Genomic DNA, 27,475 nt, shown 5'->3' with positions numbered 1-27,475 from the left:
GCCCTTGTTTCCAACAAGCCATCTGCTTACTCTGCTTGGTGGTGCGAATATCTGTGGCAAAGTTGACTGGCACAGGATGAAGGCATCATGGCAGCTCCCTGGGTATCCTGAACAGACATATATTTGGTGGTTGAATGCAGCTGAACATTAATGAATTGGAATCCTCTTCAGCTGAAACATACTGCTGGGTGGTCTGAGGGCACTTTGCCACATGCATGCAATCGAAGACTCCCTGAATCAGAGAGCCCTCTCACTCTGACTGGCCTCATCAGTGCCAAAGCACACATAAATAGCAGTTTGAGAGATACTACAGATATATCCTGCAAATTCCTGGAAGGTGCCAGAGGTGAAGGAATTAAGACTGTGGTGACCTTAGTTGCCACTGGCAATGCATGCCCACCTGGTCCACTTGGCAGAAGGTCTTCTTCCAGGAGGCTGCAAATGTCAGCAACAACTTGACAGAAAAGTATGAGCCTGCTAAGGCACTGGTGCTTAGTCATGTCGAGAATGCTAATCGTCAGCCTGTATATCCTGTCCGGAGGGTATCATCTCCACCAAGCTGAAGCTCTGTGCTCATCCCTTCTATCCTGTGGAGTGGCAGGTGGTTGAGGAGAAGGCTGCTGCTGGTGATGCTCCTCTCGTTCCTCATCAGAGCTCCAATTTAGAGCTGCATAAGTGGCTTCCATGCTGCTGGGAAGTGCAGACCAAAGACAAAAAACTTCAAGGTAGCAGAAATAACCTATAATGTATTAAAGATCAACTCCAAAGCAGTGAAAGCACACTCTTAGAACAAGTTCTGTGAGCAAAAGCCTTTCACTTCAATAAGGAAGCAGCTGTCATATCCCAGTATTTAAAGACTGTCTTGCATGTCAATTGCACAGCCCAATCAATCCCCACTGTTGTCTCACGCACAACCTGGTGAATTTCAGGAAGCCCGTGAAACCTGTGCACTCAGAGTTAAGGGCAGAATCCAGGATTAAAACAGCAATTAATGAGCATTTAACATGTGTAAACATCAGACTCGCCTGTCCCATGGCAGTTTCCAGCGCCAAGACAGAAAGCTACCTGCCCTGGCAGGTTAAAGTTAAGCCTATTGTCTCACTGCAGATTGTCAGGGAGTGCCCAATCATACACACTTTGGGTGTCAAAACCTGCTTTTGATAGCCATTCAGATTAGCCAGTACAATGTATTTGGAACCAAATAAGTTCCGCGGCAGGAAGCACCTATTCAAAAAGGACAGTTGCACCTCAACAGGACTGGGACCAATGCCTTTGCAGGGAGGTTCAGTAGTGTGGTTGAGGAGGGTTTAAACTGAATTGACAGGGGGCTGGGCATCGGCATATAGAAGTAGACAAAAGGAATAAGGTGCATAAATGGATAATAGTATTAGAGAAGGAAGTAGTCCTTTATTAGACAGGAGCAGACGAAGAAGGACTATAAGGAATACAAAGACAGGTTTAGAATGCATGTATGAAACTGCACAATATTAATTGCATATCAATTATGCTTAATTATGTGCAGGTAGAGGGTATTAATTAGGGTCTTACTTGAGCACATGTATGGAGACACTTACTGAAACTAAGGGGAGGTTTGAGTAAGGAGCTATATGTTTGTGATCTTTTTACACCGTAAAATAAATGTAAGAATGAGCAAAGATTGGCTCCAACATCATCCTTCAACAGCAAGCATTCTGGAATAGAATACACAAAGTGTGGTGAATAAGACTGATGAGCTTCAAGTGCAAATAGCCAAGTGAGAATATGACGTAGTGACAATGACAGAAACGTGGCTTAAAAACGGTGAGGACTGGGCGCTTAATATTCATGGATACAAAGTGCTCAGAAAGGATCGGGCAGGAATAAAGGAAGGTGGGGTTACAGTGCTGATTAGGAAAGACATTCCAGTGTTAGAAAAAGTGTGTGTCCTTGAGGGGGCTAAGAAGGAATCCATTTAGTTAGAGTTGAGAAGCAAAAAGGGTATCATCAAGCTACTGGGGCATTCTATAGGCCTCCAAATAGTGAGAGACAGAGGATCAAATCTGCAGTGAAATCACAGAGATGTGCAAGAAATATACAGTGTGCATACCAGGAAACTTTAATTCCCCCAACTATCAATTGGGATAATGTTAGAGTATAGGGAAAGGAGGGGGAGGGGGGGAATTTCTGTGTTTAGGAGAACTTTCTTGACCAGTATGTTCTTGGTCCAACTAGGAAGGAGGCATTACTGGATCTGGTGCTGTAGACCAAGTGTCTGAGGGCAAATACTTGGGTAAGTGTGATCATCGTATCATAAGGTTTAGATTAGTAATGGAGAAATGCAAGGAACAATCTAAAATAAGAAATTCTGAATTGGAAGAGGATCAACTTCATTGGGATGAGAGGGGATCTAGCCAGGGTAAAATGGAATCAAAGTTTGACAGAAAAAACTGTAAGAGAACAATGGGTGAATTTTAACAAAGAGATGTATTAGGTGCAGGCTAGGCACATTCCAACAAGAGGGAAAGGTAAATGAATCAAAGCCAGGACTTCTTGGATGATGAGGGAAATGGAGAATATGATGAAACAAAAAAGGAGGGTGTATGATGCATGTCAGGTGAATTCTACAAGCGAGAACTAGGCCAAATACAATAAGTTGAGCGTGGAAGTGAAGAGGGAAATAAGACTGGCAAAGAAAGAATGAGAGAATAGTATGACAGTTAAAATAAAAGGGAACCCCAAAATCTTCTTCCGGCATAAAAATAGCAAGCGGGTAGTAAGAGGCAAGGTGGGCCTGTTAGGGACAAAGTAGGTGATAGATGCTTAGAGGCACAAGGCAAGACTAGAATACTTCCTAAGTACTTTGTATCGGAGTTTGCTAAAGAAGAGGATGCTGAAAAAATATCGGCAAAAGTGGAGATGGCAGAGGGAATGAATGGGGTGAAAATTGATAGGCAGGATGTCCTGGAAAGGCTGGCTTTGCTTAGAGTGGATAAGTTGTCTGGTTTGGATAACTTGCATCCAGGTTGCTCAGGGAAGTGGGGGTGGAGATGCAGAAGGGCTTGCCATATTTTTTCAATCTTCCCTGGATATGGGTGATGTACCAGAGGATTGGAAAGTGGCAAATGTGACGTCATTGTTCAAGAGAGGGTGCAAGGACATTCCTAGTAACTACAGATCAGTTTAACATCTGTGGTGGGTGAGGGTTTAGAAACAATAATCAGGGGAAAAAATCAACAGGCATTTGGAAAGGTTTAAGTTAATTAAGGATAGTCAGCACAGATTTGTAAAAGGCAGATTATGTTTGACTAATCTAATTGCATCTTTTGATGAAGTAACAGAGAAGGTCAATGAAGAGAATGTAATATATGCTATCTATATGGATTTTAAGAAACTGTTGACAAAGTTTTTTTAAAAAGGCTGGTTAACAAAATTGAGGCTCATGGAGTAGGAGGGTCAATGACAGTTTGGATAAAAAATTGGCTTAAGGACAGAAAACAGCGAGCTGTGGTAAATGGTTGTTTTCTAGACTGGAGGATAGTAGACAGTGGTGTCCCCCAAGGTTCAGTGCTAGGACTACTGCTTTTTTGATATATATAAATGATTTGGATATTGGAATACAGCATAAAGTTTCAAAATTTGCCAATGATAACAAACATGGAGGTATGGCAAACAGTTAGGATGATACCAATGGACTGCAACAGGACTTGGATAGGTTAGCAGAATGGGCAGACAAGTGGCAAATGGAATTTAATACCGAGAGGTTTGAGGTGATGCATTTTGGCAAAAGGGATAGGGAGAGGCAATATAACACATATGACACATAACAATATGACACATTTCTAAAGAGTATATAGGGACAGAAGGACCTGGGGATTCATGTGCACAGATCTTTGAATATGACAGGAGATATTGAGAGAGTAGTTAGCAAAGCACATGGGTTCTTGGGCTTCATAAACAGAAGTATTGAGAACAAAAGCAGAGAAGTTATGCTGAGCTTATATAAAGCTATGGTTAGGCCACAACCAGAGTATTGCTTCCTATTTTGGTCACCACAATTTAGGAAGGATGTGAGGGTCCTGAGAGGTTGCAGAGGAGATTTACCAGAATGGTCCAGGGTTGAGGGATTTTAACTACAAGGTTAGGTTGGAGAAGTTGGGATTGTTCTCCTTGGAGTAAAGGAGATTGAGGGGAGATTTTATAGAGATAGACAAGATTCTGACAGATTTAGATAAGGTAGACAAAGAAAAGCTGTTCTCATTAGCTGATGGTACAAGAACTAGGGGACACAGATTTAAGGTTTTGGGCAAGAAGTACAAGGGGATGCGAGGATAGACTTTTTTATGTACTGTGTGGTAATGACCTGGAACTCGCTGCCTACAAGGGTGTTGGAGGCAGAGACAATCAATGATTTCAAAAGAAAACTGGATGGGCACTTAAGGGAAATAAACCTGCAGGGCTATGGGGACAGAGCCAGGAATGTGACTGACTGGTTTGCTCTAGAAAGAGCAGTCAATGACCCGATAGGCCAAATGGCCCCCTTCTTTGCCATAATGACTCTATGAGGTGCTCCATCACAGGCCATATGGTTTCAAACATACTAAATGCACATCCTTTGCAGATGAAGTTATCAGATCAAACCTAGTTTCAAAAAGAAACCAAGCTTTGATGGCAGAACATCCTCTCCTTCGCGTCGAGGCATCCTTTACTTTACAGTAAAATGGAAGTATCACTGGCCTTTTTTTCCCAAAGGTAACCGGCAACTGGAGCAAATATACTTGAGGATAAGTTTGCGGCCTTAAATTCGTATTTGCACTGTTCACTTTGCTACAGTCCGTGACTCATGAACTACAGATCAAATTTAATCATCAAGCCGTTTCTTCAATTGAACTTACTTACATTAATGGCTATTCTGAATATTTCAGAATGTGTATTCTTCTACAAGTGAGTTACCCAACATTAATATTTGTAATTCGACGTAATTGTTCAACTGTTCAAAAAAATCTTCAGAATCTGTAAATTTGTTTTAATTTTTAATTTTTCTAATTTTCTTATCCTCCTGTTATGACCTAAGTGAGACCATTAACGTTAAAAATGAGGTATGAACCCCCAGACGAATTTAAACAAAGACACAAGATTTCATGTTTTAAGATTTTCATAACAACAAAACTAAAAAAAATTCCCATCAATTAAATAGTACTTTGCAAGTAGCTGATACCCCAAATAACAGAGAAAGGTATTTTCTTTACTTACTAAAATACTTGAAAACCTCACTCCGCACTGACACGTTACACAGTCCTCTTTGAGGGCAAAATCATTGTGGTTAAAAGTTCCAAGCCTGTCCCAGTTGCAATGGGTTGGATCTCCCAGATCTTTCTCAAAGTCAATGTCCTCTTCAGTCACTTCTCTGAGCACTTTCGACCTGGACATCCGTGAATAAGGCAATTCCTGGTGATCCTGTTGGGCTTTTACTTCTCTGCAAACCTCAACTTTCAAAACAAGTTTAAGTCTTCACAGCCTTTCACTGTATCAGTATTCTCAGAGAGCAGGTGTTTCTTCTCTCTCCCTTGAGGCTGCCACTGTTGGTTGCCTTCCTTTCTTATAGCCTCCTCTCAGGCTGCCACTGCTGGTTTCCTTTCTGTATAGCCTGTCTGTCTTCAGAAAATCTGTTAAATTTATCTGTAACCAAAAGTCAATAGCTTATTGTCCTTTTCCAATATGCAAAATCCAGAAGTCTGATTTCAGTAGTGCCACCTGGGCCTTCCATCGTTTCCAGGTGTTAGCAGCTGCCATGCACATTTGTATCCTCAGAATCACCGACCTCTTGTTTACGATCCAAAAGGGAGGGTGAAACCCATTGTTCTTCAGGTGTCACACCCCTGCAGTCACTGCTTTTCAAAAATAAGTCTTTGATCTGTGTTTGCTGTTGTCCTGGTAACCAAGATTTCTGTCTCGTTCTTAAGCAGAGTGGTTGTGAGGTCACCTGACTTCTCAGACTCCACCTTACACTTTTAAAAATCAGTTTTTAAAACAATCATGTTACAAAGTCCACCGTTCAAAACACTCCTTTCTCCAATTTTCTCCTGTCATGTCTTGTGCAAGTAGCCACACTAATATTCAAGTCTAGATAGTGATAGGCAAGAGGCTATGAAACAGAGGGGGATGTTGGAGCGTATTCCCAGGGCAGAGGCACCTGCAATAAATATTATGTGAATAACCAATAACATATAACTCTAGCTAGCAATGAATGTTTGCAAGGCACCATGGGACTTAGCTAACTAACTTGACTACATTCCTTATAAGGGCTGAATCACACAGATTCAATAAGAAAAAGGCTCATTCAGCGAAATATCAAACAGCCTCCAGCAGATGCCCTTATGGAATGCTGACAAAGATACCAGCCTGTAACAAGGTTAAGACAAGATGTTACGTATACATAAGACCCAAGGACGGTAGATAAGGGGGTTTGGAAGACATCATGAGTAACCCCCTAGCTGTCCATGAGCTGGTCACGCAGTCCCCCAATGCCTGGTAACCAATTTCATTGGTTCCGCTAATCAATGTATGCAATCTATAATCACTATGATTGGACCGTGTCCAGCCGAGATGGGCTGAGTAACTGTTTGAAACTGTATAAGTATTGATGATTTTCCTTTGTTCGGCAGAGAGGAATCTGGATTGCCCAGTGACCTGCTCCCCGCCGGCGTAACCCAATAAACTGTTTGACGTTTGGAGCAGACCCGAGTGTCGAGTGATTCTTACAGATTCATTCCCACTAACAGGGATGTCACACTTAAACCAGATTTGATTTTCACATAGCACTCACACACTTGCACATCCAAAGTGTTGTGGATGAATAGCACTGAGGAGTGGGTGTGCTAACTATTTTTCCCCTTTCTAGTCAAGGAATATTGAAATTAGCTAAGTCAGCACAGATAAGGAAAACATCCTGCTGTATCTAACTCAGCTATTTACCTCCTCAACAATTTCCCCCTGTAGGAAAGTGTAACTGTTTTAAAAGCAGCTCCACACACTGCAAATAAATTTATTTTTAATTATGTCATATAGGATTTGGTAAAAGTATGCGGTTTCTAGATATGAAATTGTAGTTCTGGTTAAAAGTAATAAACTAAATGAATACCCTCCATTTCGTTTCTAAATGACCATAAACCTGTGCATTTGTTGACACCTGTCCTGATGCATTACAGATCCAAAACTGTTGTGAATCTGTTTTATTAGCGCTAACTTTTCTAACTGAGAGTGTTTTAAAAAGAAATCACCCATGACAGAAGCAGAAAGGCTTCAAGCCTCCTGTACAATAACATTCTGGTTAATAAATGGTAGCATAACTTTATATCTGTATATATAATATATTATATATAGCATTTTTCATGCAGTATTGTAAGGAATTAATTAAGTTAACTTTAAATTAATGCCAAATCATTGATTTCTTTTTAGGATATAAGAAAACAAATCTGGTTTCTGACCTTTCATGTATTGCTAGATTGTGAAATATTTATTTTACTGCAAAATTCAATGACAAAATATAATATAAGATGCAGTTAAAAAAATTCCCCTACAGTATTCATTACTTCATTCACTTTAATGCAATTTGTCCCTTTGTGAATAATGTTTTACAATATGGACAGAAACTGGTAAGCTGGGCTAATAATCGTTGATCAATGCTACCAATTATCACCAACTCTGGTCTCTTACACTGTCTGATTCCGCAGCAGTGAACACCACCATGGCAATGTTATAACACAAAGTACAATAATTACATAAAAATGCTAAAGATTACACATCCATTATTTTCTGAGCCCAGTCTCATTTTTCAACAATATTAGAGGTGGCCTTCTCAAGAGTACATAAGTAAAAGGGAAAAAAACCGAAACAGAAATCTAAAAATGCTATCCATTATCAAGTGATTAAAAGGTCCAGATAAAACCAGTCATTATAAAAAAAAACTTACAGCAGTTTGTTTTTCCAGATTTTCCTTTGTTCTAAGTAAAATACTATTCTCCTCCTTGTACTCAGTTACCTTAGCAACATATTCCTGTCAAATAAAGAAAATTGAATAGATATGATTATTCACTGTGTATTTTATGAAGTGATCCATTTCGACAGAAATTCCTCCTTAGTCGGTTTTACATGACCTGGAGCAAGTTAATCAACAGAAGACTTTTTTTTATAAATTGGAAAATTATTTGTCCCCATAAAATGCAAATCCTTACAGATTATAATTCAGTAAATGTAAAATGCAACTTGCTGAAAAATAGAAGCTCAAAGGTTATTAGTTGCTTAGGTTAAACTTATGCAATGACGTGCCTATGACAACACTTGACTCCAGAAACTGGTCTGAAATCAGAATTACTTACAGCAAACTTGTAAATATATCAGATATGTGATGGTTCTCTTCCAGTTCCTGGAGACAAGTTGACCAAGGTGTGCAACCACTAGTGCATAGGTAGTAACTGAGAATAATAGATGAAAGCTATGTGCCAAGTCAGAACCAATGTTGGAGCCAAAGGAGGCAGTTGTTCAAAATATATTCCCACTATTCTAAACAACCTGAGGTTTATATGTAGGGACACTAAAGCAAAAAAAAACCGAATAATGATTAATCTGTAGAAGACATTGTTTAGGCCATAACTGGAATATTTTGTGCAGTTGGAGTATTGTGTTTTGGGCATCACATTAAAGAAGGAAAACAGGAAGCTTGGAAATGAGACAATGTAGATTCAATAGTCTTAAGGATATAGTTATAATAAGACTTTTAAAAAAAGATCTGTATTCATTGCGACAAATGTTAAGGGATATCAAATAGTAATTCGCTCATTTGTGAAAGAATCTGAAGATCATAATGAAAGATTATTTCCTTTCACCAACCAGCAGAAATATGATTATTTCTGGTGGGCAGTGAATTCGTAATAAGGAGGCATAACAACTTATATTTATATGGTTCCTTAACGTAATAAAACATTCCAAGGCAATTCACAGGATCATTATAAAAACATGCATGACACAAAGACCCGTAAGGAGATATTAGCTTGGTCAAAGAGAGAGGTTTTAAGAGAATCTTAAAGGAGGCTAGAGAGGTGGAGAGGTGTAAGGAGTGTATTCCAGAGCTTAGGGCCTCAGCAACTGTCATGCAGGCCCCCACCTGCCAAGAATGAGGCACATTAATTTCATCACATGAACAGTGATTTTTTTTAAACTGTTACTGGAGTAAAGAAAGAACTAGTTTAAAAAAAACACCAGACCCTTGACTAGAAAGACAGTTGCATAGTAACAGACCGTACTTGGAAAGGACAAAGGGGCCACTCCCTGCTCCAATTTAATCCACAATGGACTTTTGATTACCAGATGTTGCAGGTGGAGAAGCTAGCATTCCAGGTTGACTGCTAAGATGGTCCCAATACACAGAAGAGACCTGGTCAAACCAGTCAGTCATGTGACCACCTGCTGGCCAACTAGGGGAGTTTTTTAAATTGGAGAAACAGTGTTTGAAGACAGAAAGCTCTTCGCTCCTGGACTGAGAACATCTCTCTCCTGTCTGCTCCCATCTCTTTCTCACGGAACTGAAGACCCAAGACTCCAAGAGAGAAAAGTCTCCTACAGTGAACAAGGTTTAAGAAGAATACTGGGCCCCAACAAAAAGCAAGACTACCTATAATCAAGGACTCTACAGCGAGATCGAAGCACAGTAACAAACCCCCTTCAGAGATTGCCTCAAACTTCTCCACTATTTTTCTTCTGCTCTTTTCTGTCCCTATTTGCATGTGTGTATTGCTAATGCATGCTAGCATGGGGCATGGTGTGTATCCGTAGGCATTAACCATATTAGAGTTTAAGTTTTAATAAATTTCACTTTTTCTTTAAACCTAAGGAAGCCTGTTTGTACTCATTTCTTTGCCTTATAATTGGAAAGTGCTGAACAAGCATTCACCAAGGGGGAGCTCACAACACAGTGTGTGTAAAATTAAATCCTGTTACAGTAAGATGAGGTAAAGGCGAAAAGGGACCCCTCGACATCTTTCTCACCTGGTTGTAACACAAATGAAGGCATACCACCAATGGTGGTGCGATTAAAATCAGGGATGCTCAAGAGACCAGAATTAGAGGAGCACTGATGTCTCGAAAGGTTGTGGGGCTGGAGGAGATTACAGAGATGGGGAGGGACAAAACCATGAAGGGATTTGAAAACAAGGATGAGAATTTTAAAATCAAGATGTTGCTTGACCAAGAGTCAGCAAGCAAAGGGGCGATAGGTGAACGGGACTTGGTGCGAGTTAAAACGTGTGCAGCAGAATTTTGGATGACCTCAGGTTTATAGAGAGTAGAATGTGGGAGACCATCCTGAAGTACGTTACAATAGTCAAGTCTAGAGGTAACGAAGGCATGAATGAGGGTTTCAGCAGCAGATGCGCTGAGACAGAGGCGAAGTCAGGTGGAAATAGGTGGCCTTAGTGATGGTGTGAATGAGGTCAAAAGTTTATTTCAGGGTCAAATGTGACACCAAGGTTGCAAGCAGATTGGTTTAATCTCAGACTGTTGTCCGGGAGAGGGATGGAGTCAGTAGCTGGGAAACAGAGTTTGGAGCGGGACCGAAAATAATGTTCCCATAGACAGAAATTTCTGCTCTAATATAAAAGCAAAATACTGCAGATGCTGGAAATCTGAAATAAAAACAAGAAATGCTGGAAATACTCAGTAGGTCTGGCAGCATCTGTGGAGAGAGAAGCAGGTCAGTGACCCTTCATCAGAACTGGCAAATATTAGAAATGTAATAGGTTTTAAGCAAGTAAAGCGGGGGTGGGACAAGAGGTAACCAAAGAGAAGGTGTTGATAGGACAAGGTCACAGACAATAACTGACCAGAAGGTCATGGAGCAAAGGCAAATGGTATGTTAATGGTGTGTTGAAAGACAAAGTGTTAGTGCAGAGAGGGTGTTAACTGACGGAAAAATGAACAGCCTGGCCCCAAGTACAAACATGAAAAAAAGTGGGTAGGCACAGTAGAAACAAACTAAAATAAAATAAATAAAAAATATATATAAAAGAAAAAATAAAAAACAAAAAATAAAAATAAAAAGGGGGGCCCCGTCATGCTCTGAAATTACTGAACTCAATATTCAGTCCGGCAGGCTGTAGCGTGCCTAATCGGTAAATGATGTGCTGTTCCTCGAGCTTGTGTTGATGTTCACTGGAACACTGCAGCAATCCCAGGACAGAGATGTGGGCATGAGAGCAGGGGATTGTGTTGAAATGGCCAGCAACTGGAAGATCGGGGTCATGCTTTCGGACTGAGCAGAGGTGTTCCACAAAGCTGTCACCCAATCTGCATTTGGTCTCCACAATGTAGAGGAGACCACATTGTGAGCAGCAAATACAGTACACTAAATTGAAAGAAGTACAAGTAAATCGCTGCTTCACCTGAACGGACTATTTGGGGCACTGGATAGTGAGGAGAAAGGAGGTAAATGGGCAGGTATCACACCTCCTGCGATTGCAGGGGAAGGTGCCGTGGGAAGGGAACAAGGTGGTGGGGGTAATGGAGGAGTGGACCAGGGTGTCGCGGAGGGAATGATCACTTCAGCATGCTGACAGGGGAGGGGAAGGTGCGTTCGGTTGTGGCATCACGCTGGATGTGGCGAAAATGGTGGAGGATGATCTTTTTTGGGAGGGTGGGGAAGGGGTGAGGGTAGAGGTGCGGGAAATGGGCCGGACACGGTTGAGGGCCCTGTCAACCACAGTGGGGGGGAATCCTCGGTTGTGGAAAAAGGAAGACATATCAGAAGCGCAGTCGTGGAAGGTTGCATCATCAGAGCAGATGCGTCGGAGAAGGAGAAACTGGGAGAATGGAATGGAGTCATTACAGGAGGCAGGGTGTAAAGAAGTGTAGCCGAGGTAGCTGTGGGTGTCGGTGGGCTTATACTGAATATTAGTAGACAGCCTATCCCCAGAGATGGAGACAGAGAAGTCGAGGAAGGGAAGGGAAGTATCAGAGAAGAACCAAGTAAAGGTGAGAGAAGGGTGTAAATTAGAAGCAAAGTTGATAAAGTTTTCCAGTTGCAGACAGGAGTAAGAAACGGCACCAATACAGTCATCAATGTACGGGAAAGAGAGTTGGGGGAGGGGGCCTGAGTAGGACTGGAACAAGGAATGTTTGACATATCCCACAAAAAGAGTAGCATAACTAAGACCCATGCGGGTACCCATAGCAACACCTTTTACTTGAAGGAAGTGAGTGGAGTTGAAGGAGAAGTTGTTCAATGTGAGAACAAGTTCAGCCAGGCGGAGGAGGGTGGTGATGGATGGGGACTGGTTGGGCCTCTGTTCAAGAAAGAAGCAGAGAGCCCTCAAACCATCCTGGTAGGGGATGGAGGTGTAGAGAGATTGGACGTCCATAGTGAAGAGCAGGCAGTCGGGGCCAGGAAACTGGAAATTGTCAAAATGACGTAGGGCGTCAGAAGAGTCACGGATGTAGGTGGGAAGAGACTGGACCAGGGGAGAAATGACAGAGTCAAGATAGGAAGAAATAAGTTTAGTGGGGCAGGAGCAGACTGAAACAATGGGTTTGCCAGGACAGTCCTGTTTGTGGATTTTGGGAAGGAGGTGGAAGCGGGCTGTCCGGGATTGCGGGACAATGAGGTTGAAAGCTGTAGAGGGAAGATCTCCAGAGGAGATGAGGTCAGTGACAGTCCTGTGGACAGTAGCTTGATGTTCGGTGATGGGGTCATGCTCCAGGGGAAGGTAGGAAGTAGTGTCTGAGAGTTGGGGCTGAAGCTCTGCCAGGTAGAGGTCGGTACGCCAGACAACAACAGAATCGCCCTTATCTGCAGGTTTGATGACAAAGTCAGCCTGAGAGTACGGATTGCGGCAAGTTCAGAGGGGCACAGGTTAGAGTGAGTGAGGGGGGCAGAGAAATTGAGATGGCCGATGTCTCGCCGACAGTTTTCAATGAAAAGATCAAGAGCAGGTAAGAGGCCAGAGGGAGGGGTCCAGGTAAAGGGAGAATGCTGGAGGCAGGTATCTGAGAGTTGGCGCTGAGCCTCTGCAAGGAAATTTCTGCTCATCCAGTACTAGATGTCAGATAAGCTGCCTAATAATTTAGCAACAGTGGAGGAGTTCAGAGGTTGTGGTGGTGGTGGTGAGGTAGAACTGGATCGCATCAGTGTACACGTGAAAACTAACACTCTGTTTTTGGATGATGCCACCGAGGGACTGCACATAGATGAGAAATAGGAAGAGGCCAAGGATAGATCCTTGGGGGACACCAGAGGTAACAGTGTGGGAGCAGGAAAAGAAGCCATTGCAAGTGATACTCCGGCTACGATTAGATAATTAAGACCTGAACCAGGTGAGAGCAGTCGCACCCAACTGGACGACAGTGGAGAATTGTTGGAGGAGGATGGTGTGGTCAACCGTGTCAAAGGCTGCAGACAGGTCAAGAAGGACGAGAAGAGAAAGTTTACCTCTGTCATAGTCACTTAGGATGTCATTTTTGACTTTGATAAAAAGCTGTTTCAGTACTGTGGCAGGGGCAGAAATCTGATTGGAGTTCCAGGTAAGATAGGAACGTATTTAGTGGGGGAGGAATAACAAGTTCAAGGCCTTTGGAGAGGAAAGGGTGGTTTGAAATGGGATGGTAGTTTGCAAGGACGGTGGGATCAAGGGTTTTTTTTTTGAGGGGAGGAGTGATGTTGGCAGATTTGAAAGGAGAGAGGGACAACACCTTCTCCTTTGTTATCTCTTGCCCCAAACCCACCTCACTTGCTTATAACCTTTGACATTTCTAATATTTGCTAGTTCCAAAGAAGGGTCACTGACCCGAAACGTTAACTCTGCTTCTCTTTCCACAGATGCTGCCAGACCTGCTGAGTGGTTCCAGCATTTCTTGTTTGTTTTTCAGATTTCCAGCATCCGCAGTATTTTGCTTTTATACCTGAAGAAAGAGAACCGTTAACAATATCAGCTTACATGGGGACCAAAAGGGGAAGTTGAGTGGTCAGCAATTTAGTGGAAATAGGGTCAAGGGAGCAGGAGGTGGTCTCAGGAACAAGATGAGCACAGAGAGGGCATAAAAGGAGATAGGAGAGAAACGAATGAAAGATGCAAGTTCAGGGCTGAGACAGGGAGAGGCATTTGAGGATGTTTGGCCAGGTGGGCTCGGGGAAGGGAGGAACGCGGCAGAGGCAGCTGATAGAATGGTCTTGATTGAATCCACAAGCTCTTTGCACTTACTGTTGGAGGTGAGGGGTGGAGGGGACAGGGAAGTGGGGCTTAAGAAGACAGTTTGCAGTAGGGAAAAATAGCCCAAGGCTATCTTTGGAATACTGAGCAGTTTTAGCAGTCAAGAGCAGAACCCATTAGTGTTTTATGTAGTCCACATGACCCTAGGATTAGTGCCAGAAGAACATTGGGTGGGGAGGGTGGGGGGGGGTGGGGTTTAAATAAAAACAGTTTCATATAAATAATTTTTTGGATTATAGAACACCAGTGCAAGTGGCCATTGAAACCAAATCAATCCTTCTTTGGCCTTCTTGTCTCGAAAGACAATGGGCAAGCAATTTTACTCCACAAAACGAAGGAACACTCTTTCCTTCCTCTTTAAGTAAGGAAATCCATTGCTTGGAAACAAAGAAAATGGTATCACCACAACATACACACAGCGGATTTTCTACAACAATACAAAGACTTCTGGTAAAGTGATTTACAAAATACAAAGTTAGTTTGTAGATATGAAATCAATATTACTGCAATAGTAGCTATCTTCTTCTTTGGCCTCCTTGTCTCGAGAGACAATGGTTAAGCGCCTAGAGGTGGTCAGTGGTTTGTGGAGCAGTGCCTGGAGTGGCTAAAAAAGCCAATTCTAAAGAGTCATAGTCATTGAGTTATACAGCACAGAAACAGGCCCTTCGGCCCATCGTGTCTGTACCGGCCAAGCACCTATTCTAATCCCACTTTGTATCATTACACCAAGATAAGTTGTACTGAATCAATCAAGAGTGATAGACTCTTCCACAAGCGCTGCAGATAAAATTAGTTGTCGGGGCTGTTACACAGTTGGCTCTCTCCTTACACTTCTGTCTCTTTTCCTGCCAACAACCAAGTCTCTTCGACTCGCCTCTCTTTAGCCCCGCTTTTATATCTGTCCGCCAGCTCTGGCGATCGCTAGCAACTGACTCCCACGCGTTGTGGTCAATGTCACAGGACTTCATGTCGCATTTGCAGATGTCTTTAAAGCGGAGACATGGACGGCCGGTGGGTCTGATACCACTGACGAGCTCGCTGTATGACGCGATTTTGGGGATCCTGCCATCTTCCATGCGGCTCAAGTGGCCAAGCCATCTCAAGCGCCACTGGCTCAGTAGGGCGTATAAGCTGGGGACGTTGGCCACCTCGAGGACTTCTATGTTGGAGATACAGTCCTGCCACCTGATGCCAAGGATTCTCCAGAGGCAGCAAAGATGGAATGCATTGAGACATCGTTCTTGGCTGACCTACGCGTCCGGGCCTCGCTGCCGTAGAGGTAGGTACTGAGGACACAGGCTTGAAACACTCGGACTTTTGTGCTCTGTGTCAGTGCGCCATTTTCCCACACCCTCTTGGCCAGTCTGGACATAGCAGCGGAGGCCTTTCCCATGCGCTTGTTGATTTCTGCATCGAGATACAGGTTACTGGTGATAGTTGAGCCTAGGTAGGTGAACTCTTGAACCACTTCCAGAGTGTGGTCGCCAATATTGATGGATGGAGCATTTCTGACGTCCTGTCCCATGATGTTCGTTTTCTTGAGGCTGATGGTTAGGCCAAATTCATTGCAGGCAGCTGCAATCATGTCGATGAGTCTCTGCAGACACTCTTCCATGTGGGATGTTAATGCAGCATCGTCAGCAAAGAGAAGTTCTCTGATGAGGACCTTCCATACTTTGGTCTTCGCTCTAAGATGGGCAAGGTTGAACAACCTGCCATCTGATCTTGTGTGGAGGAAAATTCCTTCTTCTGAAGACTTAAACGCATGTGAGAGCAGCAGTGAGAAGATGATCCCAAACAGTGTAGGTGTGAGAACACAGCCCTGTTTCATGCCACTCAGGATAGGAAAGGGGTCTGATGAGGCACCGCTATGCTGAATTGTGCCTTTCATATTGTCATGGAATGAGGTGATGATACTTAGTAGCTTTGGTAGACATCCCAATCTTTGCTAGTAGTCTGAAGAGACCACATCTGCTGATGAGGTCAAAGGCTTTGGTGAGATCTATGAAGGCAATGGAGAGGGGCATCCGTTCGCAGCATTTCTCCTGTAGCTGGCGAAGGGAGAACAGCATGTCAATGGTGGATCGCTCTTCTCGAAAGCCACACTGTGCCACAGGGTAGACACGCTAAGCCAGCTTCTGGAGCCTGTTTAAAATGACTCAAGCAAAGGCTTTCCCCACTATGCTGAGCAGAGAGATTCCACAGTAGTTGTTGCAGTCACCGCGGTCACCCTTGTTCTTATAGAGGGTGATGATATTGGCATCGCGCATGTCCTGTGGTACTGCTCCCTCATCCCAGCACAGGCAAAGCAGTTCAAGGAGTGCTGTGAGTATAGCAGGCTTGGCACTCTTGATTATTTCAGGGGTACTGCCGTCCTTTCCAGGGGCTTTTCCACTGGCTAGAGAATCGATGGCATTACTGAGTTCCGATTTTGTTGGCTGTTCGTCCAGCTCATCCATGACTGGCAGAGACTGGGCTGTATTGAGGGCGATATCACTGACATCATTTTCCCTGGAATACAGTTCTACGCAGTGCTCCACCCAGCGGTCCATTTGCTTGCGTTGGTCAGTGATCGGTTCCCCTGATTTAGACTTGAGGGGGGCGATCTTCTTGATGGCTGGCCCAAAAGCTCTCTTAATGCCATCATACATTCCTCTGATGTTTCCGGTGTCGGAGGCCAGCTGAATACGGCTGCATAGGTGTTGCCAGTAGTCATTTGCACAGCGCCTGGCTGTTCTTTGCGCAGTGCTTCTGCTTAAGTGCTACGGATGTTAACTCGCTGGGGGCTTTCATGTAGTTCAGCAGTGCAGTGCGCTTGGCTATGACTGGTTCCATCGCTTCAGAGTGAGACTGAAACCAGTCTGCATTCTGCTTCTCAAGTTTGCCAAAGTTGGTCATTGCTGAGTCATAGATGGCGTCTCTAATGTGAGCCCACTTGGTCGCTGCATCCCCTGCAGGAGTGTTTTGAAGGGCTTTTTCAAGTGAATTAAGAAACCTGTGTGACAGCTGTGGGTAAGAAATTCTGTTCGTGTTGATGCGCAGGCCGCCCTTCTGCTTGGAGTGATGTAACTTCTTTGGTTTGAGTCTAACTTTGCTGCACACCAGGGAGTGGTCGGTGTTGCAGTCCGCATTGTGGAAGCTGCGTGTGATTTGAACACTGGTTGTAGAGGCTTGTCTTGTGACGATGAGGTCCAGCTGGTGCCAACGACGTGATCTTGGGTGTCTCCATGAAACCTAATGACAGGGTTTAGTTTGAAAGAAGGAGTTGGTGATGCAAAGGTTGTGACAGGTACACAACTCCAGCAGTCTCTGTCCATTCTCATTCATGGCCCTCCTGCCTCGGGCCATGAGTCATGGTCAGCCCCAACCCTGGCGTTAAAGCCCCCATCAGGAACAAATGTTTGGTATTAGGAATGCTACTAATGATGGTATGGAGTTCCTCGTGTACTGGACCAGAGGCGGTGAGCAGTCAGATGGACAATATGTGTTCCGAGCCATTTGTAGATGGCTCTATCATGCTGAGCAAAGGGTTTCTGATGGTGAAGGCCACTCCATGCTGTCTTGGTTCTTCTGGATCCCTACCCTACCAGTAGAAGGTGTAGTCTTGCTCTCTTAGTGATCACAGCATTTAAAAGCACATGACAGGGTCCAGGGAAAAGAATATGAGAATTGGTCTGGGATTAAATAGCTGAGATGCAGGGGTAGCAGTGGCACAGACACATATTGTAACTCCTTTGATTTTACATGCACGAGAAATAAAATGTTCCCTCAATCAAGTGCAGCACCCATTTATACCATGCTCAAGGGATGCATTTTAAATTGTTTTTTTGGGAGGGGTGGGGGGTGGGAGTGGTGGTGAACAAAGAGATGGTTTTAATCTGCCCAATGGGAGCAGTGTGGGTGGGGGTTAATGTCCCATTTAGGGATGTCCCGTACCACACCCATTTAACTGCCTTGCTTCTGACTCTGTCTGGCAACTGTTCCTGGGCAGATCAAAATCACACTCCTAAGGGATCATACTCATTCCAACTACATGTTAACTTGAAATAGTCCATGCCATGCCTATTCTCGGACCCACCAGCAAAAACTAGTGGAATTAGCTCCAAGAGCTCCTTACTGTAAAAAGGGGGCTTTCAGGCATCATGCACCGGATCACAGGATTTGTAACTTTCTGGACTAATAAGACTGTTTCCAACTTCCAGATCAGAACTTCTAACTTTTCTTACCTTGCAACTCCGTACTCAGCTTTCACTATGGATGCCATTCTTGCTTCTGCATGGAGCAAGATTTGGAAGAGAAGCAGGATCCTCAGCAACCACAGGCAACCTGAACCTCAGATGACAGCAGTTAAGAAGGGCTGTGCACTGGAGGCCATAACTGGCACCCAGGCCTAGAGGTAAAAACTCATAATTGTTGGATTCTTTCAGACACAGGGTGTGGTCATCAGGAAGATGGAACACGAACCAGCAACATTCATCAACAGAAAAAAGATTCCACTCTATCAACAACGTATATTTACAGTACACCTTTACCATAATAAAACCTCCCAAGGCACTTCACAGGAGCATTATAAAGCAAACTACGACACTGAGCCACATAAGGAGGTATTAAGTCAGATGAACGAAAGCTTGGACAAAGAGGTAGGTTTTAAGGAGTGGCTTAAAAGGGTAAAGTGAGGTAGAGAAGTGGAGAGGTGCATGGAGGGAATTCCAGAGCTTAGGGTCCAGGGCCTAATGTACAGATGGTCAATATGCAGAAAATGGTGAATCACAGGATCATCATCATGCAGGTCTGCACAAAGTGTCCAGGGAGCTGCCAAAATGCTTTTACACTCAGATACTCCAACATCCCCCAGTTATTCTACCCTATGAGGAATGCAACATGATGGCTGCTAGGGAGCAACGGAAAAAAAACAAAGTGCAACTCCAATACGCCCCAGCAGGACAGATAACTGTTAAGGTGAAGGGTAGGACCATCAAGTCCAGGGAACCCTGGATGTCAAGGGATATAGAGTATTGGATCAGGTAAAAAAAAAAAGGAGGCGTATGGCAGATTCGGAGTACTGAAAACAGCAGAGTCACTGGAGGAGTACAGAAAGTGTAGGGGGGTACTTAAAAAAGTAATTAGGAGAGCGAAGAGGGGACATGAAAGAACATCGGCGATCAATATAAAGGAAAATCCTAAGGCTTTTTATAAGTATATTAAGGGCAAGAGGATAACCAGGGAAAGAGTAGGGCCCATTAGGGACCAAAGTGGCAATCTGTGTGAGGATCCAGAGGACATAGATGAGGTTTTAAATGATTACTTTTCATCTGTCTTCACTGTAGAGAACAATGATGTAGGTGTAGAGATCGGGGAGGGGGATTGTGATATACTTGAACATATTAACATTGAAAGGGAGGAAGTATTAGATGTATTAGCGGGCTTAAAAGTGGATAAATCCCCAGGCCTAGATGAGGTGTCTCCCAGGCTGTTGTGTGAGGCAAGGGAGATGATAGCAGGGGCTCTGACACAAATTTTCAGATCCTCTCTGGCCACTGGAGAGGTACCAGAGGACTGGAGTACAGCAAATGTGGTACCATTATTCAAGAAGGGTAGCAGATATAGACCAGGTAATTACAGGCCGGTGAGTCTAACATGAGTGGTTGGTAAACTATTGGAAAAAATTCTGAGGGACAGGATTAATCTCTACTTGGAGAGGCAGGGAATAATCAGGGATAGTCAGAACAGCTTTGTCAGGAGGAGATCGTGTCTAACGAACTTGATTGAATTTTTCGAGGTGGTGACTAGATGTGTAGATGAGGGTAAAGCAGTTGATGTAGTCTACATGGACTTCAGTAAGGCTTTTGATAATGTCCCGCATGGGAGATTGGTTAAGAAGGTAAGAGCCCATGGGATCCAGGGCAATTTGGCAAATTGGATCGCTGGCAGGAAACAGAGGGTAATGGCCGAATGGAAGCCTGTGACCAGTGGTGTACCACAGGGATCGGTGCTGGGACCCTTGCTGTTTGTCGTGTACATTAATGATTTAGACGTGAATATAGGAGGAATGATAAGTAAGTTCGCAGATGACACGTAAATTGGTGGTGTCGTAAATAGTGAGGAGGAAAGCTTTAGATTACAGGACGATATAGATGGACTGGTAAGATGGGCGGAGCTGTGGCAAATGGAATTTAATCCTGAGAAGTGTGAGGTTCACACTTCTGTGAGGTTCTGGACACCACACTATAGGAAGGATGTGATTGCACTGGAGAGTGTGCAGAGGAGATTCACCAGGATGTTGCCTGGGCTGGAGCATTTCAGCTATGAGGAGAGACTGTAAAGGCTGGGGTTGTTTTCCTTAGAACAGAGAAGGATGAGGGGAGACATGATTGAGGTATACGAAATTATGAGGGGGCATTGATAGGTTAGTTAGGAAGGAACTTTTTCCCTTAGCGGAGGGGTTAATAACCAGGGGGCATAGATTTAAGGTAAGGGGCAGGACGTTTAGAGGAGATTTGAGGAAAAAAAAAATTCACCCAGAGGGTGGTTGGAATCTGGAATACACTGCCTGAAGTGGTGGTAGAGGCAGGAACCATCACAACATTTAAGAAGTACTTAGATGAGCACTTGAAACGCCATAGCATACAAGGCTGTGGGCCAAGTGCTGGAAAATGGGACTAGAATAGTTAGGTGCTTGATGGCCGGCACAGACACGATGGGCCAAAGGGCCTGTTTTTCTGCTGCATAACTCTATGACTCGATGAGATACAATCAAAGCCAGTGCACAACCAGGATCTTTACAGAGCACATGATAAGACTGCTCAAGCAGAGATTCAGATTTCTGAAACACTCAGGGGGCTCCCTTCAATATGCGCCGAATAGAGGATCATGCATTGTTGTGGTCTGCAGCATTTGTATTGCAGAGGGGCCTGTATTATTAGGAGGATAAGCAGCAGCAACAGTCACCATCAGACATCAAGACTTGAAGGAAGGAGAGGAAAGAGCAGAGGAAGGAGTCACATCAGTGCTTTACAGCAAGAGATATTGAGTATCATGTTATAGCCGAGCAATTCTGAAAACCGTTCTAGTTACTTTTTTCTCTACTCCCTTCATCCTAAAATGAAGAATATTCAAACCATTCAGACAACTTCTGTATCCGTCCATACCATTCTTTGCATGCAGATTCAGCTGTATGAAACCACTCGAAGACCAAAGTGCCGAATATAATAAAGGCAATTAATTTAATGACAATCATAAATGACTTCCATTCATATATGACCTGGGTGAGCAACTCAGTGCATTTCTTTAAAGGTTTCTTAACTAACACACCTATAAGATGCTCTCGTGGCCTGAGCTGAGTGGGTTGCCGTGATTGGTGTCTCTGGTGCTTGATTGTGTGATGGCTCAGCCAAAGGCAGTTGCAACTTGGCTGCTGCTGGAATAGTCTGGCCCATCTGCCTTGATGGCAACATGGCAGTACTGGTTCAGGGGTGTGGGGGGTAGGAGGCCAAATATGCAGACATGCTGACATCCCAAAAGAGGCCAGTATGTACCCTTTCCATCAGACTACTGCCACCCCTTCCGACTGGGCCTCATTACTTCCAGTAATCAGTAAGAGAGAAGATTGCAGAAGATGATCAACTTCTTCAAAGCGCTTATCCATATGATTGACCAGTCTCTCCATTGTGAAGCCCAATATAAATGACAGCCGAGCTTTCGTCCAAGCTGCAAAGTTTGTGAGCCTGGACTCCTGCGCTGAGGGCTTCGCTGTGGTGCTCCCGAATGTTATCATTCTCTCCAGGATGGACGACGAAGTGATGATGCCATGCGATATAACACCAGAGGCTAGATATCTAAGCTGAGCTTCTACCTCGAACATCTGTCTCAGCTCTGCTTTAGCTCATCTGCTGCTGAAACCCTCATCCTTGTCTTGGTTGCCTCGAGACTTGACTATTCCATCGCTGTCCTGGCCAGCCTCCTACTTTGCACCCTCCATAACTTGAGCTCATCTGAAACCTTGCTGCTCGTATGTGCTCACTGACCCATGCCAGTTCCTGGACCAGCAACATCTCGATTTTAAAATACTCATCCTTGTTTTCAAATCCTTCCAAGGTCTCGCCCCTCCCTGACTCTGTAACCTCCCGCAGCCATAAAAACCTCCGAGATCTCTACGCTCCTCCAATTCTGGTCTCTTGCGTTTCCCCGATTTTTATCGCTCCACCAATGGCAGCTATTGTATTCTGCTGTATAAACCCTAAAGCTCTGGATTTCCCTGCCGAAATCAGCTTTCTTTCATCCAAAAACCTACCTCTTTCACAAAACTTTCGGTCACCATTTTATTATCTCCTTATGTGGCTCAAATTTTATTTGATAATGCTCCTGTGAAGCATTTACTATGTTAAAGAAACTATATAAATGCAAACTGTTGTGTGTCAAAGCTACTCATGCAAGCGCTATGTTCTCTGCTAATCAGCATCTCATTTGCTCTACTTTGTGGGTCATCATAGATTCTTGGCCTCTGCCTTTCAGCTCACCAATATAAGATTCCTCATATATTCAAGTTGTTGCCTGTGAGCAACTGATTCAGATCTTATTATTAGGAAATACAGAGGCAGAGAAATTCATTCATGTAGCAGCGCTTTTAACAGTGCTACGTAGACTAAGTTGATTTCCCTGGAGGCAGACAGCACTGCAGGCTGCTACCTGCATGACGGTCTAGATTGATATCATTGAGGACCGCCACGCATGCCACACAGGTAGCGACGTGCGGCACTGTCTGCCCCCGGGAAATCGGCATAGTCTGCGTAGCACCTTTTGAAGCGACACTCCTGTTATGAAAGTGCTTGTTTTTTGTTTAAAATATTTTTTGAGGAATTCATAGTCAAACTGAAGAAATGTTGGACCAGTTTTTTTCCCCCCAAAAGGGTCATCAAAAGGACATTGAAAGAACTGGTTTGGCAACAACGTTTACTGGTTGTCACAGGACTCAAGTTAAAATAGAATCAAAACCCTGGAAACTGGGGGAAGATGTGTGCAGAGCAGTGACAGGTCAGAGGGTGGACTTACTGTTTCCGGTTGCACTTTTGAATTGTTTGGAGTTGGGAATGAACTGTTTAAAAGGGGTTGGAGTTTAAAAAAATAAAACTGAAGGACAGAACCCCCTGCTCAGCCCAGCCTGTTCCATCGCTTTAAAAGGCCTGCAGAAGAAGAGAACTTCCAAGGAGAGAATTCCCAAGGAAGGAGAGAAGACCACAACCCAGCTCAGTTTTCCAGCACCTCTCTAAAAGACCCTGAGAAGTCCACTGTGTCAACTCATCTCGTCTCCTGGCTTTGAAGATAAGCCTGCTAAATTAATTCTCAATGTCGCCTGAAAAGAACTGTTCTAAAAGATCCCAGTGACCCGTCTACGTGTACTCGGAGGCCAGACTGTATGCCAGTTCTGGAACACAACATCTGCTGTTTCTTCAAGAAGGAGCAAGTATTCAGCCCAAGTGTTCTTTTGTCTGTAACAGAGCTCTAAACAAAAATCCCTTTTATTTTTCCAGTTAACCGGTATATGTATGTATATGTGTGTGTGTGTGTGTGTGTGTGTGTGTTAGCGCGCTGTGAGGGTCTAAGGTAAGAGGAGAACGGTAATATTTCAATCTGTGTGTTTATGCTTCACTTCATTACTGGTTGTGACTTGTTTTGGAATAAACTGATAATTCTCTTGTTTATTAAAGAAACCTGGTTGGTGTGTTTTATTCCGGGAAAAACAGAATATATGATTAACCATATCGATAAGTGGGAAAATTTAAATATATGTTGTGACCTGTGGAGAAGTGGGACTAGAAAAAACAGTGCACTCCTCCCGCCTCGGTCGTAACATTACGCAAACTATATTTTCCCCCCAGATTACCGATAAAACAGCTCTCTAAGTAAGGGTTAATAGTATGGTGCTACCTAAGCAGTCATTTGCAGTCACTTTAAACACATCCAACTAAGATAACGCAGAAAAATCTAGTTCACACAAAAGTACATGCTGTGCCCCTGAGCAACATGCAGTCCCCTAGCCAGCCTTGGTGCCAAGGCCTATTTTTGCTTGTTTGTTTGTTGCTGGTATACCTTGTTTGAATTTCATGAGCTTGGGGTCTGGAAAGGGTTGTTTTAGCATAACTGACTTATTGGCAGATAAATCTTAAACCAGAATATCAAGATGCATTAGCAACTTGTGATTATACAAATAATGAGAACATGGATTTAAGCTTAATGTACGGCCCCCAAAAGCATCTGTCACCATGGAAGGTTCACATGCAGAGGGCATCAAACGTGCGTGGTTTGAGGTATACAACTAGATCCCAGAGACTGCTGAGGTCTTTGTGGAAATTATGGATGACAGCAACCAATCTACCAGCCAATCAGTCAATGACAACACACTTCTGGAGACTGAGAATGAAGCAATATGACTGTGCTAAAAGACCTGCAAAACTGATGTAAACTGAACTGTTCTCATTTACCATTTTCAAATATCAGTGCCAAATACTAGTTTTTTGCATAATGTACCAACAAATGCAATTTTCTGGAAAAGTGGAAGAATAAAGAGGCTTCAACGACAAGAAAGAAAGTTCCTATGGGGCAATAAAGACAAAAGCTTGGACAATACCTGTACTGCAGCCTGAAATTGGGGCAAGGCTCCAAGGCTACATGTAACCTGAAGGTTTTGTAACTGAAGGAAGCACTGGCTGGTACAGATTTACAATTTTCTGGATTAATTTTTTAATAACATTACAAATTCTGGTGTTTAAACAATAAAGGTATTACACAGGAACATAGGACATGGGAGCAGAAGTAGGCCATTCGACCCGTCGAGCCTACTCTGCCATTCGATAAGATCACGGCTGATCTGGTTGTGGTCTCAACTCTACTTTCCTGTCTGCCTCCTATAACCCTTGACTTCCCTTGTCTGTCAAAAATCTATCTAACTCAGCCTCGAATAAATTCAATGACCCAGCCTCCATTGCTTTCTGGGGAACAGAATTCCACAGACGAACGACCCATTCAGAAAAAAATTCTCCTCTTCTCAGTCTTAAAAGGGAGACCTCTTAATCTTAAACTGTGTCCCCTAGTTCTAGTCTCCCTCACAAGAGGAAACATCCTCCTGGTACCCACTCTATCAAGTCCCCTCAGGATCTTATATGTTTCAATAAGGTCACCTCTCACTCTTCCAAACACCAACAGGTATAGGCCCAACCTGTTCAACCTTTCTTCATAAGATAAGCCCTTCATCCCCGGAATTAATCGAGTGTGAACAACTTCTAATGCAATTATATCCTTTTTCAAATAAGGAGACCAAAACTGTACACAGTGCTCCAGATGTGGTCTCACCAAGGTCCTGTACAGCTGCAGTAAAACTTCCCTACTTTTATACTCTATTCCCCTTGCAATAAACGTCAACCTTCCATTTGCCTTCCTAATACCTTGCTATACCTGCATAGTTTGTGATTCATGCACCAGGATCCCTCTGTACCATGAGTTCTGCAATCTCTCTTCATTTAAATAGTATACGGCTTTTCCATTCTTATCAAAATGGGCAAATTCACATTTTCCCACATTATACGCTGCCAAACTTTTGCTCACTCACTTAACCTATCTATATCCTTTTGCAGACTCTTTACCGCATCTTGACAACTTACTTTCCTTTCTATCTTGGTGTCATCGGCAAATTTAGCTACCATACATTCAGTCCCTTCATCCAAGTCATTGATACAAATTGCAAATAGTTGAGGCCCCAGCACTGATCCCCGTGGCATTCCACGGGTTACAGCTTGTCAACTCGAAAAAGACCCATTCATCTCGAGTGTCTGCTACCTGTTAGCTAACCAGTCCTGTATCCATGATATTATGTTATCCCCCCACCCGCCCATACCATGTGCTCTTGTCTTGTGTAGTAATCTTTAACATGGTACATTATCAAAAGTCTTTTGGAAGTCTAAGTACACCACATCCACCTCGATTGCTATTCCCTCGAAGAACTCTAATAAACACTATTTCCCTGTCACAAAACAATGTTGACTCTGTCTGATCCCACAATGATTTTCCAAGTATCCTGTTATAACCTCCTTAATAATAGATTCTAGTAATTTCCCTATGACGGATGTTAACCTAACTGGCTGAAAGTTTCCTGCTTTCTGTCTCCCTCCTTTCTTGAATAAAGGTGTTACAATCACTATTTTTCAATTCGCTGGGACCCTTCCACAATCTAAGGAATTTTGGAAGATTACAACCAAATGATCAACTATCTTTGAAGCCACTTCTTTTACGGCCCTAGGATGCAGCCTTTAGGCCTCATATTTTCCCCAGCACCTTTTCCCTGGTGATGGTGATTGTTTTAAGTCCTCCCTCCCTTTCACCTCTTGATTTTCCAGAGTCTTTGGCAGGTTTTCTAAGTCTTCTACAGTGAAAACAGACACAAAATACCTGTTCAATACCTCCACCTTGTTTTCCATTATCAATTCCCAGACCCCCTCTCTCGAGAACCAACATTAACTTTAGTCTCTCTCCACAGATGCTGCCAGACCTGTTGAGTATTTCCAGCATGTTTTGTTTTTATTTCAGATTTCCAGCATCTGCAGTATTTTGCTTTTATATTAGCTTTAGTTACTCTTTTCCTATTTAAATATTTGTAGAAACTCTTACTATCTGTTTTTATATTACGAGCTAGTTTTCTCTCATACTCTATATTCTTTGCTGGTTCTTAAAATCTGTTGAATCTTCTGACCTACTACTAATCTTTGCAGATTTGTACAATGTTTCTTTTGACACCATCCTTAACTTTCTTATTTAGCCACAGATGATGCATCCTTCTCAAAGAAACTTTCTCTCTCACTGGGATAAATCTTTGCTGAGATTAATTATCTCCTTAAAAGGTTACCACTGCATCTCTACTGTTCCACCTTTTAACTTGATTTCCCAGTTCACTTTAGCTGGCTCTGCCTTTATACCCTTGTAATTACCTTTATTTAGGTTTAAACACTAGCCTTACACCCACACATCTCCCTTTGAGGTTCTACCTTTTAATTGAGCCCCTAGCTGCTCATACTCCTTATGCAGAACCTCTTTCCTAGTCCTATCTAGGTCATAGAATCATAGAAAGTTTAAGGCACAGAAAGAGGTCACCGGACCCACCGTGTCTGTGCCGGACGAAAAACGATCCACCTGTTCTATTCCCACCTTCCAGTATTTGATCCGTAGCCCTGCAGCTTAGGGCACTTGAGGTGCATATC

At 43.4% G+C, this 27,475-nt stretch overlaps 1 protein-coding gene across 1 annotated transcript in view; it reads right to left on the bottom strand.

Annotated features, from left to right (window-relative positions):
- Positions 1-27,475, bottom strand: part of LOC137378580 (early endosome antigen 1) — a 1,009,825-nt gene that overhangs the window by 906,001 nt on the left and 76,349 nt on the right. Inside the window, exon 4 of the mRNA XM_068048885.1 lies at positions 7,949-8,032. Within this exon, the coding sequence (XP_067904986.1) occupies positions 7,949-8,032 (84 nt within the window). The remainder of the gene's footprint in view (positions 1-7,948; positions 8,033-27,475) is intronic.

The sequence above is a fragment of the Heterodontus francisci genome, chromosome 17 (genome assembly GCF_036365525.1).
Source record: "Heterodontus francisci isolate sHetFra1 chromosome 17, sHetFra1.hap1, whole genome shotgun sequence".
NCBI classification, from domain to species: Eukaryota; Metazoa; Chordata; class Chondrichthyes; order Heterodontiformes; family Heterodontidae; genus Heterodontus; species Heterodontus francisci.
Note: the sequence above shows the minus strand (reverse complement) of the source record. Positions and strands in the feature narration are given on the sequence as shown.